Here is an 18,013-nt window from a genome sequence, read left to right on the forward strand (position 1 = left end):
TGTATTCCAGGACAGGACGGGTTCTCCAGAGGGAGAGACACTCTATGTAACCGCTCTCCACTCTGACCAAGAGATGAGGATCCTGAACAGATGACTCCGTGGTCCGTGATTGCAAGGACGTGCATTGATTCCTATGAGTCCAGACCGCAAATGCGGACTGTATATTGACGTGTCCTATTATTTTTACTGTCCAGGCAATGCACGGACCGTGGAAACAATGGTCGTGTGCATTGGCCTATAGGAAATCATGCATTTTACACTATCCGCAATTGCGGATAGTGTATGGCCACAAAACTGCAATCGTGTGTATGTCGCCATAGGGATCATGCCTACGGCTGTATTACAGCTCCACTTTGTACGCAGCTGTAATAGGACTTCCATAGATCAGACCTCTACTGTACCTTCATATACAGAAGACTGTTTTTTTTTGTATGGGGGGGGGGGGGGGGGCTAATTTCTGGCATGTTCCATTGGACTGTATGTACAGAGGCATAAGGGTGTGTTCACACGCAGTGACCAAAAACGTCTGAAAATACGGAGCTGCAACTCGCGTTTTTCGCTGCGTATTTTACGGCCGTTATTGGAGCTGTTTTTGAATCGAGTCAATGAAAAACACCTCCAAAAACGTCCCAAGAAGTGACCTGCACTTCTTTTTCGCGGGTGTCTTTTTACGCGCCGTCTTTTGACAGCAACGCGTAAAATGACACCTCGTGGGAACAGAACATCGTAAAACCCATTGAAAGCAACGGGCAGATGTTTGTAGGCCTAATGGAGCCGTTTTTTCCAGGCGTAATTCGAGGCGTAAAACGCCCGAAAACAGTGCGTGTGAACATACCCTTAAAAAGCATTACATCTAGGGGGGCTATAAATATAGAGCCCGATGGAACCAGTGCTGCGCCGTAATAAATATCGATAGGTGTGAAAGATTATAAATTGAGTTCTTACATTTTTTTTCTCCCCTGATCAATAACTACAGTCCTGGCCACCGTAATGTTCAGATTTATTATAAAACATTAAAAAAATGACGGCATTATTAACATCACAATCGAGGACGGAAAAGATCGGAGAATTACAATTTACGTTTGTTTGTAAAGTGCAAATTGAGTTGAATTTTAGAGGTGGAGTAAATGAATCCCAGAGCGGGGGTGGGGCGGGTTCTGATAACAGGGATTGATTATTTTTGGCTGGTGAGGCGACCGCTTTGTGTTTCTTCTCGTTTAAAGGCACAGTACGCATTAACAGTCTGAGGTCAGAACCCTCCTCCTCCTCCTTTTCTCTCCAGGGAAGGTAAGTGATATGGCTTCATCATCGACTTCCCATGCTGGTGGATGTCAAACTGTTAAGACATAATATAGAAGATTACAGCCCCCCCCGATATTCTGACCGATTCTACAATCAAAAACAGAAGCCATTGACTTTACCTTGGTGTCTATGTACTTCACGCTTGGGATTATGGGAAGTTTTCCTAAATTTCCAGGAGTAGGGAACACGGATTGAAATTTAAGGGTGGAGAAGGGCACAGTCTTCGATACCCCCGGGACGTTTAGTTTTGGCAGCTCCGTCGGAAAGGTTGGTCCATGATGATGGAAAGCAAGTTCTGGCATTGGCTTCATGGCCTGCTGCAATAAAAAAAAGTTAGATTTCCAAATATTAACAGCAGTTTCAGTCCAACTACGTGCTCTGGAATGTTTGAAGGCCGGGGTTCCCACGGGTCGAATACGCTGCATAAAACCACGACCTGGAACCTGCAGCACCTTCTGTCCAAAAAATCACACCACTTTGTGATGCGGTTTTTCGGACGGAATTTCCACAGTGGAAAGCAGCACTTGAAAAAAAAAAACCTGCCTATGTTTACCCCCTCCCTCTTCTCTGTGTGTAGTCCAGCCTCCCTGGATGATGTTACAGGCCATGTGATGTTGCACTCTGTGATTGGCTGCAGCGGTCACATGGGATGAACCATCATCCCAAGAGGCCGGGCTGCGCTCAGCGGAGAATAAAGTCGCTATGACGACGGCCTGGGGTAAGTATAAACTTTTTTTGTTTTTCAAGCAAAAATAGCCTCTTTTTTTTTCTGAATTGCAATTTTTGCGGCGGTAACACAGCTTTTCTGCCGCAAAAATCGAAACATTTGCCTATTTGTTTTTCGGGTTTTATCTCCAATTGAATTCAATGGAGACAGCGCGCAATAGAAGAGCAGCGATTCCGAAGCATAAATTAACATGCTGCGGATTAATAAACCGTACCGCTGGTCAACGTATGAACGGTTTCTGTGCGGATTTTTTTCCGCTGTGTGTGTGATATTTGTTCAAATCTCATCCATTCAGCTGCTTCTGTAATACGCTGTGAATTTCCCGCGATGAAAGAGGTTGCGGAAAATCTGCAGTGTTTTTAAGCGGTTTGTGTCCCTACCCTAAAGATCTCTGCTTGCTGTCAGAATGTGTCCATTTATTGAAAGCAAACCTAGATCTGAAGGGGTTATTCCCATAAATGTTTAATAACTGCGGGTCTCAGCTTTGCACCTATCTCCAGTTTAGGGGGGAACCCTGACCTCATTACCTGGTGATGAAAAGAATGGCAGAGAATGAGAGATGGCGGTTTTCTCGATTCGCCTCTATGGGAGTTATAGGAACAGCAAGCTCAGCTATTTCTGTCATGTCCAGCCATTCTCGGCCTGGATGTGGCGGGGGTTGTGGGACCCTTGTTGGGGAGACAGAGGCGGGTCCCACCTATCAGACATTTATGGTTTATAAATATCTAAGATGGGATAAACCCTGTGCAGGAGATCTAGAGCTTTGTATCTGGAAAAACGGAGACTAAAGATGAATAAATTAGCGCAGAATTTTGGACCTATTTACATTACAAATAAAAAAATGGTCGACATTCAACAAATGCTTTATTTATAGAAAACCCCATTAAATTGGCTACTGGCGATCATTACCTTAAGAAATAGAGGTAAAATTTACCTGCCTTCTCCCTTGTCCCGCGATCCGCATCAAATAATTCATTGAGGCTGCAGTGTTTGACTTGTCGGTCAGTCCGATCTTACGAGGTAGTGAATGCTTCTCTAGTGTCCTGTAATACGGAGGAGTATTAGACGCAGCGGCGGGTACCAAAAGAGAAGGACAGACTAACACGCGAGACGCTACCTGGGCTCCTCAAAATAGGAATGCTGGAGGGCTTTACCGGCGCTGTGTCTGTGGTCGGGGTCGTATTCCAGCATAGCGGACATCAGAGACACGCTCTCAGGTGAGACGCCAGGTAACAGCTGTCTGATCCCGCTCCCCTTCTGAGGTGGGAAATCAAAATTCATAGCCCTTGACCTGTATAAGAAGAAAAAGTCCTGTAAGTAATGCATTACTGTAAACTAGAAGGCGAATAAAATGGCGTCACTGCTGTCAGCCAATTCAGCTTTTGAGCGGGCCAGCGGAGTCCTGTCTGCCAGTCTGGTTGCTATGGAGACACCTGTCAGGCAGTGGGCCGCTAGCAACCGGTCTGTCCCAAAATGGTTTATATTCACTGACTGCATAAGAAGTATTTTAGGGTTTGAAATGGACACACGATTTTTGCATTGGCCATGTAGTATTAAACGTTGCCCACACAAGTGAATGGCTACTGTATAATATATGATCACCCCCTCCCCCATTTAGTCCTCGATTCTTTGTAGCAGATCTCTGCTCAGGCAAGTAGGGGTTCCCTTTTATAATACCCTTACGTCCTAATAGGGCATATCCTACCTCTAGTATGGGATTCTCTCATGGTATAATGAGGCGGGGGAAGCCTTGGGAATTAAAACGCCAACTTGGAGTCTTCTGATGGGTTTAAAGGGCAAGAGCAGGGACTTACCCCACTGCTTGGCTGCTATAAAACCATCTGAAGGAAGTGATTTGCCGAATAGAAATAAAAGCATTGAATGTGTGAATGGAAATGATGTGAGAAGTCACTAAAAGTCTCTTACTGTTTAAGCTTCCGCAGCACGGCCGAGGCCGGGGTGCCCAGGACCTCGTGGATTTTGGATATCTGGTCTAGTTCATTCAAGCCGGGGAAGAGAGGACGGAGGCTGAAAAAAAAAAAGCCGAGTAAGAGCGGCGAGCAGCTGCCATTTATGGAGTTATTGTTACGGGGAATGTGGTCACGCTCGTGTTCACAGTTCTCTGCAGGGAGAGCATTTCTGTTGACACAGACAAATGGGAATGCTGATGCCGGGGCTGATACGCTGCGCTGGCATGAGCTGTCTGTACAAAGGCCGGCGCTGGTTAAAGAGCCCCGGGAGTAAGCACTTTTGTGAGTTACGCTCTGCCAGGGCTAACAAGGAAGGGCAGGAACTATGACCAGCTATCGAACCGATGCCAACGATCACATTCCCTCTGTGATCTCCAAGCTGTAGCACTCCAGCCGTTGTAAGACTACAACTCCAAGCATGCCCTGACAGCGACATGCTGGGTGTTGTAGTTTCACAACATCTGAAGAGCTACGGGTTGAAGACAATTGCTCCAACATGTGACAGGTGTCAGTGACCCCCCCCTAAGCTTACTCCTCCGGGGACACACGCCATGTCTTGTTATACTGATAGATTTAGGATTCTTCACCCGCCAAATAACGGACATTACCACAAGGGTGCGTATAGATGAGACGTTTCTGGTTGAATGGTAAAAACGCGTGCAAAATCACAGCAAAACCACGCAGTTTTACCACGATTTGTCGCTGTTTCTGTTCTTTTTTCCTGCGTTGTTTTTACAGGTGAAACTTGTAATCGAAATCTGTAACAACCGCAGTTTAAAAACCACAATGCAATTCACGGTAAAACCGCACTAGTTTTTGCCGTGATTTTTTTAAGCGTGACCAAAAACGTCTAATCTAAATGCTCCCTGAAAGGGGATGTCTCATCTCAACAAACCCTTTACGAAACTAGGCCGACCCGGCGATCAGCCGATTCCTTGGGATCTACAGGAGAAATGTAGTATTACATGTAACCATTCAAATGAATGAACGGAGCCGGTCTGCCGGAGCTGCGGATTCTTAGGGTGCGTGCACGTTTTTTTGTCAAGTAGAAATAAATCACTTGACAAATCGCAGAAATAAAAAGCTGCACCCGCCGACTAATATGTGTCCCAACCCACCCCCAACTGCAGATGTCGGGGGAAAGAATGATAGGGCAGGTTGGAGTTCAACATGACGGATCCTTTATTAGTGCGGAAGATAAGCCACTGCCAAGTGTTTCTGGCGGCAGCTTGTCCCCCTCTCCCCATAGAAACAGCCACTGGATATGCCATAAAGTGTGACTGCTGGGAACTTTACCGATCCCAGTTTGTTCTGGTTCCCTGCCAGGCCGCCCTGAGTCAGCATCATAACGTATAATCCTATAGGGTCCTCAAGTCTTGATGTTCAGCCTCACCTGCAGATTTCATAGAACACACAGCCGGCGCTCCACATGTCCATTTTGTAGGTGTAGTATCCGTCAGTCAGGAGGCATTCTGGGGCTCGATACCAGCGGGTGGAGATATACTCCGTGTACGGCTGCTTGGAGAAAACACTACGACACGAGCCAAAGTCTGCGAGCTTTAGGACGTCTTGCTAAAACGACACAAGTGAGAAGTCATTCAGCAAAAAAATAAAAAATAAAAAAATCAGCCATTGCCATTCTCTACCATCTTCACAATGGATTAAAGGGGAGCTCTAACCAGTGCTGCAAATTCAGCTCCTTACAGTCATCCGAACACTGTGACACGATACGGACGCTATGCATTATACATATATTATAGATTACAGTGTCTCACCTTTATTAGGATGTTCTCTGGTTTTACATCACGGTGAAAAATGCCATTTCTGTTCCAATTCAAAAGAAATAAATGAAGACTTAATATACAGAGAATGACGGCAGCTCTAGTCTAACAAATACCCTGCAGATCACAACAGTTTATAATTTTAGTCTCCACTAGGGGGAGCATAAGAGCTTATTGAGTTCAGTGGGAGCTGTATACATCCATATGCAGTGAGCTCCCCCTAGTGGTGGCTGCAGGTAGACAAATTGTCCCATCTGAACAACCTTTTTCCTAAATGATTCACTGGAAATTAGCTGATCGCTGCAGGTCTGGCAGCAGAAACCCCCGGCTATCATTGTAGTGATGGGTAGCTAATGCTGAGGAACTTACGTTTTACACAGTGGCAATTCAAATGGAGGGGGGCATTTAAATACATGGTTGCACTGGGCACAAAGTCGATCTTTGCAGCCGCTGCCTGTTCTTGCTAACAGAGGGGTGTCCATGCCATTAAACTCTATGGTTGTGTGAAGGTATGCAGGGGATTTGGAGCTCTAAATCAGAAAAATGGAGCTTCGAACCTTTGTAATGCAGCAAAAGAGGAAGATGTATCACTAAACCGATTTGCCATTCAGGACTTAGGAAAGCTGGGTGAGATGGATCAGTGGCCATATTCGTTGTCACCCACCTTTCCCAGAAAATGATATAAAGAAACAGCGCAATAGGACGAGGCGGACGTCTACTTATCACTTGCTCTATTAATGTATTCGAGGTCTCAGGCCGTGATGACGCTATAGCGCGGTGGTCTCCAACCTGTGGCTTTCCAGCTGTTATGGAACTACATCTCTCACCCTGCGGCTGTCAAGGCATGATGGGAGTTGTAGTTTTACAACAGCTGGCTGCTATACAGGATGTCATGACGTCTCTGAGATGCAGCAGGCACTGTATAGTGATCGTATGCGACTCCTGAGGCGGGTGAGAGGACGCGGGGTTAACAGGTAATTCAGGTTATGTAATGAGGAACGTGATTATCAGTGAGGACACGTGAAGATTAACCCTTCCGGCGCCCCGGCCGACCCACCTGTGTATGTGCTCCAGAGATTTACACAGCTGGTACATGTAGTTCCTGATTTTATTTTCCGCTAGGGGCTGTCTTCTCTCTGTGAGGAAAGAAGGTAATGAACAATATGAAAAAAAAAAACTTCCAGCTAATTAAAGGTTAAGTAGCAGTTTCCGGTGGCTTAATCAACGTATAATAAAAAGTTCTGAAACTTTCTAATAAACTTTGTGTTTCAGTTCCTCACCATTTTCAATAGCTCTGCTTGCTGTCAGTGAATGAGAACACTCTTTAAAACCTGTACAGACCTAATACTTCTCACAGCTGAGGATTTGATACAATTGTATCCTTTCTAGACAGTCCTCTGTAAGCTAAACACGTCAGCAGCACAACTCTCTCTCCTCTTCTAAAAGTTTGTTACAAGCCAAGTAAGATGTATCTACCTGGAGTCCAGGTTGTTAGGCCCTGTTCACACAGAGGTTTTTTTGGTCGCTGATGTTGACGCCAAAAAATTGCCAAAATCAGCCGCATGGGAGGTAGAGGCGTTATTTTTCCCGGGCGGCTTTTGGCTGCTCGCAGAAAAAAAAGCAGCATGTCCTTTCTTGCAGCAGTTTCCGCCTCTGACCCCCCGTTTAAAATCAATGGGAGGCATAAAAAAACTGCGGAGTGTTTTTCGCTGCGTCTTTTGCCTGCGGTTGTTGCATTAGCTCCAATGAAGGAATTCTGAAGGAATTCTGAGGCAGATGTTTTCTGCCTGCAAAAAAACTCTGTGTGAACAGGACCTTAGGGTGTAATTACATATTACAGTAGAGTGCTGTGCAGCTTTTCCATGAATTACAGTGCCTTTTTGATGCTGCATGTGGAAAAGCTGTATCCCTCCCCGAAAACAGCGCCACTCCATTTCATAGGCTGGATCTGGTATTGCAGCTGGGCCCAATTTAAGTGAGTGAGGCAATACCAGGCACGGCCATGGACAAGAGTGGTGCTGTATCTCATATAAAAAAAAAAATTCAAGCTGACTTTCTTTCTAATCTCAGAGGATTAGCCAGACTGGATCTAATTGTAACAAACCCTCAGCTGTACTAAGCATCAGGTCAGGACAGGAACGTGGTTTCCAGGCAGCATAAACTATAACTACCCGGCTGATAGCTTTCCCTCCGGACTCCCCCATATACAGGATGCCCCGCCAAGCGTGCATGTGTTTTCAATGGGGAGCGGGGAATAAGCCGCAATGTGCCACCTCTGGCAGCGGCTAATTTCCTGCCGGAACAAAGGATCGGTCACGTTGCAATCCTTTCCTACAACATCTGCTATCAGGGGAGGGTCAGGGCACCCATAGGCATTAGATAGTTGGCCAGGCCCTTTGCTGCAAGAATAGAAATATACACGGGTAGATAACATGAATTACACTATATAGGAGAGAAACCAGGAAGCTCAGGATGAAAAGTACAATAGGTCTTCCACCAGAAAGGGAGGTGCTGCAGTATGGTGGATAGAGAGAATAGTGACTGTAGATGGTAAGGTGAATGCTGGGTGCCGTGATCCGCCGTGGCTGGGTGCCGTGATCCGCCGTGGCTGGGTGCCGTGATCCGCCGTGGCTGGGTGCCGTGATCCGCCGTGGCTGGGTGCCGTGATCCGTCGTGGCTGGGTGCAGTGATCCGCCGTGGCTTGTGTGCAGTGATCCGCCGTGGCTGGGTGCAGTGATCCGCCGTGGCTGGGTGCAGTGATCCGCCGTAGCTGGGTGCAGTGATTCGCCGTGACTGGGTGCAGTGATCCGCCGTGGCTTGTGTGCAGTGATCCGCCGTGGCTGGGTGCAGTGATCCGCCGTGGCCGGTAGCGGTTCTGTGCGGTCAGACTAATAACATTTATGACTTGCAGAGAAGCGTAACGACCCGCCGTTCATTGTCTCGCAACCTATACGGTAAACAAATGAATCGCACATAATACGATGAAAGTCTTTAGCTCTGCACGTGGCTTCTGAGCATTGTACCCGACAACGGGCGCCCTCGTACTGTAATCCGCTGCCCGACAGCAACAACATTGGAGAAATCTCCGCAGCCATATTAAAAATCAAAGTGATCGACAATTCACCAGGAAGTTGGCAGAGAACTGAGAAAATAAATGTCATCAGGAAAGCGGAAGAGCGAAAACACCCGAGGTTCAGCTCAATGAAGAAGACGCCCGACCTACAGATTGTCCATTTACGTGACTATCTCTTAAAGGGCTATTCCATTTTCAATATAACTAAAGTGTATCTGATGTTAAAAGTTTTGCAGTGGTACATGTAAATATATGAAACGTTGGGGTAAGTGGCTCCTTCCAGCAGCCTGTAGTTTCCCCTTTCCCGGCCTGCAGGATATCTGTGAATGTTTAGAAACCTCCTCAGGACCCAAAAAATCCATCTAGTGTAAAACAGTAAGAAGTAAACAGCGAGGTGGGGAGGGTTAATAGACAACCCTCATCTATTAGTAATGCACAGACCACCTGTCTCTGCAGGACCTGACATGTCCGTCCAGTATACAGACAGCCTATTAAATTCAATGAGAACTGTGTAATGTTTCACTGCTCCTGTGGTGGCGCTGCAGCAGCAATCAAACATTTGCTGGCGGGTTCCCTCATCGTTTATAGCTGATTTCCGTGTCTGAAATCTCTGGTCTGTTGTGAATCCCACGTCTTACCTTTCTTATCATGCAGTTATGTCTCTGGATGTCAGCTCTATTGATTTCCAATGAAATCCTCATAGAAGGAGAAGCTAGCTACTTCCTGTCTGACTCATGTCATCTTTCCATTGTACTCATTGACAACCTTATAAGTTATGAGGGTGATGTTTCTGACATATCCGATAGACAAACACTTGGTCACTGATATCAGATGACGTGTCACACACAAATCGAGCAGAGGATTTAACCTCTGGGTGACAGAAATGAGTCCCATGAGAACTAATATGGCCAACGGTGGTCGTTGTCAGACAGCTACTTCCTGTTCCAAAATCACGAGAAGTCAGGAGCACAAACAGCTGAGTCTATAAGAGAACGGGCTGCACCCAGATTTACATTCTGAGAGTTTTAAAAAGGGAAAGGGAATAGCCGCACTTCTGAGAATGACTGAAGAAAACAGACACCAGCCCTCTAGACAACCCTTTCTTAGAATAAGTACCCCCCCCTCCCCCAGTGATAAGCGGTGGATCATTTCCCCTGCTCCTCTATGAATTTTATATGTCTGACTTATGGTAGCATAAGGTAAATAGGGAAAATTACACAAAAAAAATCCCCCCAAAAAATCCCTGCAAGCCTCCTCTAACCTCCGAGGACGCGATGGCTGATGTTTCACTTACCTCTAATTAACTCATAGACGTTCATATCCATCAGTTCACAGATCAGAGCGAGACATCCGGATTTTCTGTCGCTGCAAGATTTGAAAAGTACATATAAAGATCGATCGCAGCGGAGGATCAACGGCGAGACGTTAAAGGGGCCGTACAGTAAATAACGCCATTGCTGTGTGATAGATGTGGATTCTACCTCCGAAACTCCCAGCTATCTCCGGAACGGGACCAGTCCCCCGCCCCATCTGCGTCCAGGCGGAGAATCAGTGAAGATCAGGACAGGATTCCAGAACAAGCCGGCCGCCTCAGCAATGTTTCGCCACCTGGATGTGGCCGCCAGCAGCCGCCTCATCAGACGTGACGGGTTTGGGTGACCCCCGTCCGGGAGATAGGTGTGATTTTCTGAGGTGGATCCCGCATCAAAGGTGCAGTGGAAAGTGGGTGTGGTTTTAATGGAGTGGGTGTGGTCTCAAAGTTTTAGACAGATTTACTAAGAAGAAAGCCAGAAAATGGCACAAATTTTTATGCAACTCTACACCTGTTCAGGCGTAGATTTTTCTTCTGTCTTTCAGACTGTCCAAAATTTGCCAAATTTTGTAAAAACGCCGATCTTAATAAATGTGTACATTTGTGTTTCAAATTCATCACCATTTCCAAGGTCTCTGCTTGCTGTCAGTGAAAGGAGATCATTCTTTGTTGAGGCTGTCCTCACCTAGTCCTGCACCTTAGAGTTTGTTACAATGTATCAGTGTATTCTCTGGGCGCTCAACACAGCAGCACAAGTCTCTCCTGTCTTGGACTCCAGGCTGGCGGCTGTCACCTTCACTGATACATTGTAACAAAACTGAGGTAGATATATATACACATTCCACATGACACTATATTCTACCCTCTAGATGAGGATCAGCAGCCGCTCAGTAGAAGTCGTGACCCGTTTACGAGTAGTCACTTACTAGGATACTTACTAGAGCACTTCATGCAGCATGAGGATATTGGGGTGCGGGCTGAGTCTTCGCAGCGCCTGGATCTCTCTCACATTGTTCACCTGCTCCACGCTAGAAATTAACAATTTGTATTAGATATGACAAGCACAGGGTTCACCAACATACAAGACTAGCGCTATTCTGGGTCCAAACTGGGACTTTGGGACGATGAAGGGTCAGAAGGGGAAATGGATCCACTGCACCCCTTCACCTGGTCGCCCTTGGAAACAGACAGCAGTTTATCCCCCCCCCTAATGTCAGGTATGTGACCCAGCAGCGGAGATGTGATTGTGTAATCGTCATCTGAGCCCCCACAATGCACTGCTCTCTGGAAAGGGGAAATAATTGTACATTTAGCTTTGGATGTGAATGGAGAAGAAAACATTTAAAGAGTATCTGCACTGTCACAAACTTTTGATATGTCCTAGAGACATATGAGAAGTTTGGATCGGTGGGGGGTCCGAATGCTGAGGCCCCTGCGATCGCTGAAGCGAAGGTGCAGAAGAGCTCAGCTGAGTGTTTTTATTGTATGTATTAAAAGTTACACCTGGCACAGGTTATAAAACCCATACGCCTCTAGTGTCCCCCCAACGTGCAGCGTTGTCTGTATATATATATATATATATATATATATAAGTTTACGTCTTCCGATCACGTTTTTGTATTCTGTTCACCTCTCACCTGTCGGAGTATCACACCTGTAATGACCAAGTGTCAGATAAAGAAATCATGCACACAGCAATGCCACGTGCGCCAACCTGTACAGCGGGTCCCTAGGCTCTCTGTGTGGCTCCCTAAGTGAGGACTGTACAAAACCCCTCCATACGGCTCAGATACGCGGTTGGATGAATGGGGCGAATACCTCGGCTTTTCTGTGCTGAGTATTACCTCGGCTTTTCCGCAAGTATTCGTAGTGTGCGAATTATCGCAGATTTTCTTCTCCGCTGTATGTGAATAACGTTAGAAAAATCCTATTCACACATATTGGGTGATATGTTAGCGAATTCTGATCCTCGTTCAATCCTGAACGTGTGAACGGGGCCTTAAACCGCATGTTTATGAATCTGCGAGAGCAAAACTCTGCGGACCTCTGTTTAAAATTGGAGGTAGGGTGTCGGCCTATAGTAGGCGGGTGTTACCCTTACAACACAGATTCATATATGCATGAGCCCTGAGCGGAGCCCCTTTCCTCGGAGGCTGTGATCGCAGCTAAGGGCTCAACGGTCGGGATCGGCAGGAGCCCAGCTGTCAATCACACGGGCTATTTCCGGCTGTTGATCACATGGCACAGCTCCTGTACCTGCACGATCACCATGTCCTACATGCAAGCCATAAGGTGGTGTCAAATAGAGACATGTGAGTGATATCAGCGTGTGTAACTTCTAAATGAGGCGCAGCGAATCCCATTCTTTTAATGCAATTATGCCAGAAATCTAGCGTCATTACGATACTAAATCTCCCCCGTTGCGGTCTGCGCTCTCCGTGTCACGGCGTCAGGTGCACAGGACAGTGCAGGTGTATACGACACCACTTGTTTACTAGTCATTGGCCTCCATCATATGAACAGGAAACACTGCCACCTGCAGGCCACAGTAAGGTATGACACAATGGAGAACACCACTGATCTGTAAGGTAGTTTTCATCGGCAATTACTGATCCGTAATTGCGGATAAAGTACCGCCACCTTCATTTCTATTGGCCACGGACACCTTGAAAACATGATTACAGTATGGGGCAGTATTCCCGCGGGGAGGCAGGGACACCTAGCATCATATATAACTATGATGCTAGGAGTCCGACTCCCTAAACGGTGTTCGGTCTGGGAAATGCGGCCGGCGTATGGTCCGTATATCACGGAGGAAACACGGTCGTGTACACGAGGCCTGACTGTGAATACGGTCCGCAAACGCGGGTGACACTCCGCAGCCCTTCCGTCCGTAAATACTGCACAGTCTTGTACATGGGGCCTAATTCTGTGTTATGGGGTCAGATTCGATGCACTAAAATGCTTTGTCTGATAATCCGCCTGTAGACACGGAGGCTCCGAAATAATTATATTCTACAAGAATCATGACCAATGGAATTTATCTGGGAGGCGATGACATCATAGTTGTACCGTGACAGATTAATAACTTTATGATGTCAGCGAATATTTCCGCCAAGCGTGTCGCAGCAAGAAATGATAGAGGGGCATAATACAGGACCTATAGGAACTTCTAACTATTATATTTCTATAGACTTACAGCCCGCTGCTCTCTTCTAAGTGTCAGTGTTCACTGCAGTCTGACATTGTATTCATGAAGTTCAGGATAAACGCTAATATACAGTTGCGATGAAACATTGTGGGAGGATGCAAAAAAAATATAAATGAACTACGAAGACGAATACCTAACAAAACTTAATAGAGGTTCTATAAACCAACCGCTTCCACTGCTCTGAAACCTCAGTATATATATATATATATATATATAAAAAGTATCGATGCAGCAGAGCTGAATTTGCCATTGAATTGATGCGATGTGATCCCAACCTGCAGTCATAGCTATGTATTATATGACAAGTTCAGCTCTGCTACATCTCTGTTCATGCTATAGTGAGAATCTTAGATAGTTAACTAGTTCTCTTCTCTGGTAAAATAAAATTAGCCCCAAAAAAACGGTGTGAGGGGGAGGCGACCGCTGGGACCCCCCAAAATCGCTATGCTGCGTTCGGCTGTTTGCGTCACTGCTTAAACAGAGCGGCAGAACACAAACGTGACCGCCGCTCCATTTAGTGTCCTGGGGTTTTGGGGGAGGGGGGACTGCGTCCTCCTGTTCTATCCTTCAGTGGGGGTCCTGGCAGTCAGACCCCCAACATCTAACACTTATGACCTCTCCGGTGTTTAGTGGTAGCCGCAGACATTTTGGGGTGTTTTCTACCCTTACAAGTCAGTCTGACTGTCTGATAATTCAGAACATTTGATAATCCGGCATCTGTAAGGTCCTAATATACAGTAACGTGAACCTTTTATACAGCTGCTTCATCTTCTTGCACGCGTAGTAATGTCCGTCTTTTAAACTTTGCGTCTTCACAACTTCGGAAAACGTCCCTTCCCCTATTTTGTGAATTGTTTTATATCCTGAAATTAAAAAAAAATGTAAATGTAAAAAAATACAAATATACAACATTGTTTACAGAGGGGATCAGCTCTCCAACTATTGTGAAACTACAACTCCCAGCATGCCATGACAGTGCAGGGTGCCGGGGCATACTGGGTTTTGTAGTCTCTTAACCGCTGCAGGTCACTGGTCTATAGCAATAAATCATACAGTATGTAGTATGATTGGTCACACGTATGATTGGTCACTGCAGTATGATTGGTCACACGTATGATTGGTCACTGCAGTATGATTGGTCACACGTATGATTGGTCACCGCAGTATGATTGGTCACTGTAGTATGATTGGTCACTGCAGTATGATTGGTCACTGTAGTATGATTGGTCACTGCAGTATGATTGGTCACACGTATGATTGGTCACCGCAGTATGATTGGTCACTGTAGTATGATTGGACACTGCAGTATGATTGGTCACTGCAGTATGATTGGTCACACGTATGATTCGTCACTGCAGTTTTATTGGACACGCCTATGATTGGTCAGTGCAGTATGATTGGTCACGCGTATGATTGGTCACACCTATGATTGGTCACGCCTATTATTGGTCACTGCAGTATGATTGGTCACACGTATGATTGGTCACACCTATGATTGGTCACTGCAGTATGATTGGTCACACGTATGATTGGTCACGCGTATGATTGGACACGCGTATGATTGGTCACTGCAGTATGATTGGTCACACGTATGATTGGTCACACGTATGATTGGTCACTGCAGTATGATTGGTCACGCGTATGATTGGACACTGCAGTATGATTGGACACGCCTATGATTGGTCACACGTATGATTGGTCACTGCAGTTTGATTGGACACGCCTATGATTGGTCACTGCAGTATGATTGGTCACACGTATGATTGGTCACTGCAGTATGATTGGTCACTGCAGTATGATTGGTCACGCGTATAATTCGTCACCGCAGTATGATTGGTCACCGCAGTATGATTGGTCACTGCCGTATGATTGGTCACAGCCGTATGATTGGTCACTGCCGTATGATTGGTCACGCGTATGATTGGTCACTGCAGTATGATTGGTCACGCGTATGATTGGTCACTGCAGTATGATTGGTCACGCCTATGATTGGTCACTGCAGTATGATTGGTCACTGCAGTATGATTGGTCACACGTATGATTGGTCACACGTATGATTGGTCACTGCAGTATGATTGGTCACTGCAGTATGATTAGTCACTGCAGTATGATTAGTCACTGCAGTATGATTGGTCACACGTATGATTGGTCACACGTATGATTGGTCACACGTATGATTGGTCACTGCAGTATGATTGGTCACACGTATGATTGGTCACTGCAGTATGATTGGTCACCGCAGTACGATTGGTCACCGCAGTATGATTGGTCACAGCCGTATTTGTAGGATTGGTCACGCGTATGATTGGTCACTGCAGTATGATTGGTCACTGCAGTATGATTGGTCACGCGTATAATTCGTCACCGCAGTATGATTGGTCACCGCAGTATGATTGGTCACTGCCGTATGATTGGTCACTGCCGTATGATTGGTCACAGCCGTATGATTGGTCACGCGTATGATTGGTCACTGCAGTATGATTGGTCACGCGTATGATTGGTCACTGCAGTATGATTGGTCACGCCTATGATTGGTCACTGCAGTATGATTGGTCACTGCAGTATGATTGGTCACACGTATGATTGGTCACACGTATGATTGGTCACTGCAGTATGATTAGTCACTGCAGTATGATTGGTCACACGTATGATTGGTCACACGTATGATTGGTCACTGCAGTATGATTGGTCACACGTATGATTGGTCACTGCAGTATGATTGGTCACCGCAGTACGATTGGTCACCGCAGTATGATTGGTCACAGCCGTATTTGTAGGATTGGTCACGCGTATGATTGGTCACGCGTATGATTGGTCACTGCAGTATGATTGGTCACTGCCGTATGATTGGTCACACGGCACAGTTTCTATTTGCACTTGCTAGATAGCTATTGGCTGAATCGGTCATGTGATCAGGTTGCTATGGACAACACATCAATGGCGTGCGGGCGCATTGTTTAATTTGTAATTACATATATTGGAAAGTGATAACTACTATGTGAATATAAAATATAGAATTTACATTTTATAACATTTATATAATAATATTATCAGACCCAGTGTCCTGCGGGATGTGACACTTACTATTCATGGTGCTGCGGTCACAAAGAGCGGTCTCTCACACATGAATGACCGCCGGGGGCCGGCTCTGGCATCGCTCCCCCGCTTCTCTCACTCAGGGCATTGGGTCTCCAGGAGAGCAGCGCGCTGCCGTCAGGGCGCCATGTTGTACTGCCGTCTCCTAGGCAACCGCACCTGCTCCGCACCCTGACACCACGGCCTCTGCCTCCGCCTGTCACTAAGGCTCCAAGGAAACGTCAGCGCGTCGCTGCGAGCAACGTCATCACGTCGACACCCCGCCCACCTGTGTTCCCCCTCTGTTCGGTACGACGTTGTTAGTTGTGAGGGATAAAAAATACAAATAAAGTTTATTTTCCATTTTATTCTTCTTCTGGGCTGATATAATAAATACATGTATGGAAAAAATCATTTAGAAAAAAAAAAAGACGTTCCGCCCAACGTGGGGCTCGAACCCACGACCCTGAGATTAAGAGTCTCATGCTCTACCGACTGAGCTAGCCGGGCAACTGGAAAAACTGGAGACCAATCACGTTTTAGTAGTGCAGAAAGTCCTGTGTGTACAGGCCCAATATTTGATTTTCCACACTGATTGTGAAGAAATTTGAGATGTTTTTAAAGCAGCAGCCAGCAATCTATGACCCACATTTGCCAACCACAGTGTCTTATAACACAGTAATACCCGTGGTGTCACATGACCGTGGCAGCAATGGGACTAAATAATAGTGCCAGCCAGAGTGCCCCCATAATAGCGCCAGTCACAGCGCAATAACCGCACCCCCTACATATACACACAGTGAAGTCACAGTACAGGGATAATGCACACAGTGATGTCACAGTACAGGGATAATACACACAAGTGATAATACACACAGTAATGTCACAGTACAGGGATAATGCACACAGCAATGTCATATTACAAGGATAATAAACACAGTGATGTCACAGTACAGGGATAACACACACAGTGATGTCACAGTACAGGGATAATACACACAGTGATGTCACAGTACAGGGATAATACACACAGTGATGTCACAGTACAGGGATTATACACACAGTGATGTCACAGTACAGGGATAATACACACAGTGATGTCACGGTACAAGTGAGGGCTTATTTTTTGGGGGGACAAATTGTATTTTTTAATGCCACCATTTTGGGGTGGATATAGTTTATTGATTAACCACTTGCAAACACAGGACGAGAATACTCGTCCTGAGCGGCGGGTACTTTGCACATTAGGACAAGCATGCACGTCCTGTGTTACAGCCGTGTCCGCGCGCGATCAGAAACCTCTTCTCTCTGCCGTTAACCCCTTAAAGGCAGCGATCAAAGCTGATCGCGGGATTGAAAGTAAATAAGAGGAGGGGGGACTGCCCTTTGATCGCATCACAGAAAAGCCCTGTGACGTGATCAAAGCCCATAACGTGCATGGCCAGACCGCCCATGGTCCATTGAAGGACCCCAGGACTGTCTGATTATATTTCCTAACTACTGCCTGTATACAATCAGTATATAGATATGCCAGTTCATTACAGTTAAAAAAATAAAAATGA

At 46.1% G+C, this 18,013-nt stretch overlaps 1 protein-coding gene and 1 non-coding gene across 3 annotated transcripts; both read right to left on the reverse strand.

Annotated features, from left to right (window-relative positions):
* Positions 1–983: 983 nt before the first annotated feature.
* Positions 984–16,707, reverse strand: MOK (MOK protein kinase). 2 transcript variants are annotated; one of them, XM_075844252.1, is made up of 12 exons: positions 16,461–16,707; positions 14,125–14,239; positions 11,104–11,193; positions 10,148–10,218; positions 6,838–6,916; positions 5,775–5,823; positions 5,393–5,571; positions 3,956–4,057; positions 3,147–3,320; positions 2,964–3,072; positions 1,422–1,616; positions 984–1,336 (listed from the first exon to the last, which is right to left on the reverse strand). In XM_075844252.1, exons 1-12 carry the CDS (start codon positions 16,465–16,467, stop codon positions 1,250–1,252), a joined length of 1,257 nt encoding a protein of 418 aa, XP_075700367.1. In that variant the 5' UTR covers positions 16,468–16,707; the 3' UTR covers positions 984–1,249. The 2 variants fall into 2 exon arrangements, with proteins under 2 accessions (XP_075700367.1, XP_075700366.1); XM_075844251.1 differs by having other exon boundaries at positions 1,422–1,619; positions 16,461–16,705.
* A 181-nt stretch (positions 16,708–16,888) lies between these two features.
* Positions 16,889–16,961, reverse strand: TRNAK-CUU (transfer RNA lysine (anticodon CUU)). The gene has a single exon. It is a non-coding gene; the product is annotated as a tRNA-Lys (tRNA).
* Between the last annotated feature and the right edge of the window lie 1,052 nt (positions 16,962–18,013).

Source organism: Rhinoderma darwinii, chromosome 12 (assembly GCF_050947455.1).
Source record: "Rhinoderma darwinii isolate aRhiDar2 chromosome 12, aRhiDar2.hap1, whole genome shotgun sequence".
NCBI classification, from domain to species: domain Eukaryota; kingdom Metazoa; phylum Chordata; class Amphibia; order Anura; family Rhinodermatidae; genus Rhinoderma; species Rhinoderma darwinii.

What these genes read in the sequence shown, in the direction of transcription:
- MOK (XM_075844251.1), bottom strand. An exon ending in CAGAGAACATCCTAATAAAG is followed by an intron (nt 5,572 to 5,774) that starts GTGAGACACTGT and finishes GTGTCGTTTTAG; the next exon opens with CAAGACGTCCTAAAGCTCGC. An exon ending in GTGCTGCGGAAGCTTAAACA is followed by an intron (nt 3,321 to 3,955) that starts GTAAGAGACTTT and finishes CTTCTTATACAG; the next exon opens with GTCAAGGGCTATGAATTTTG.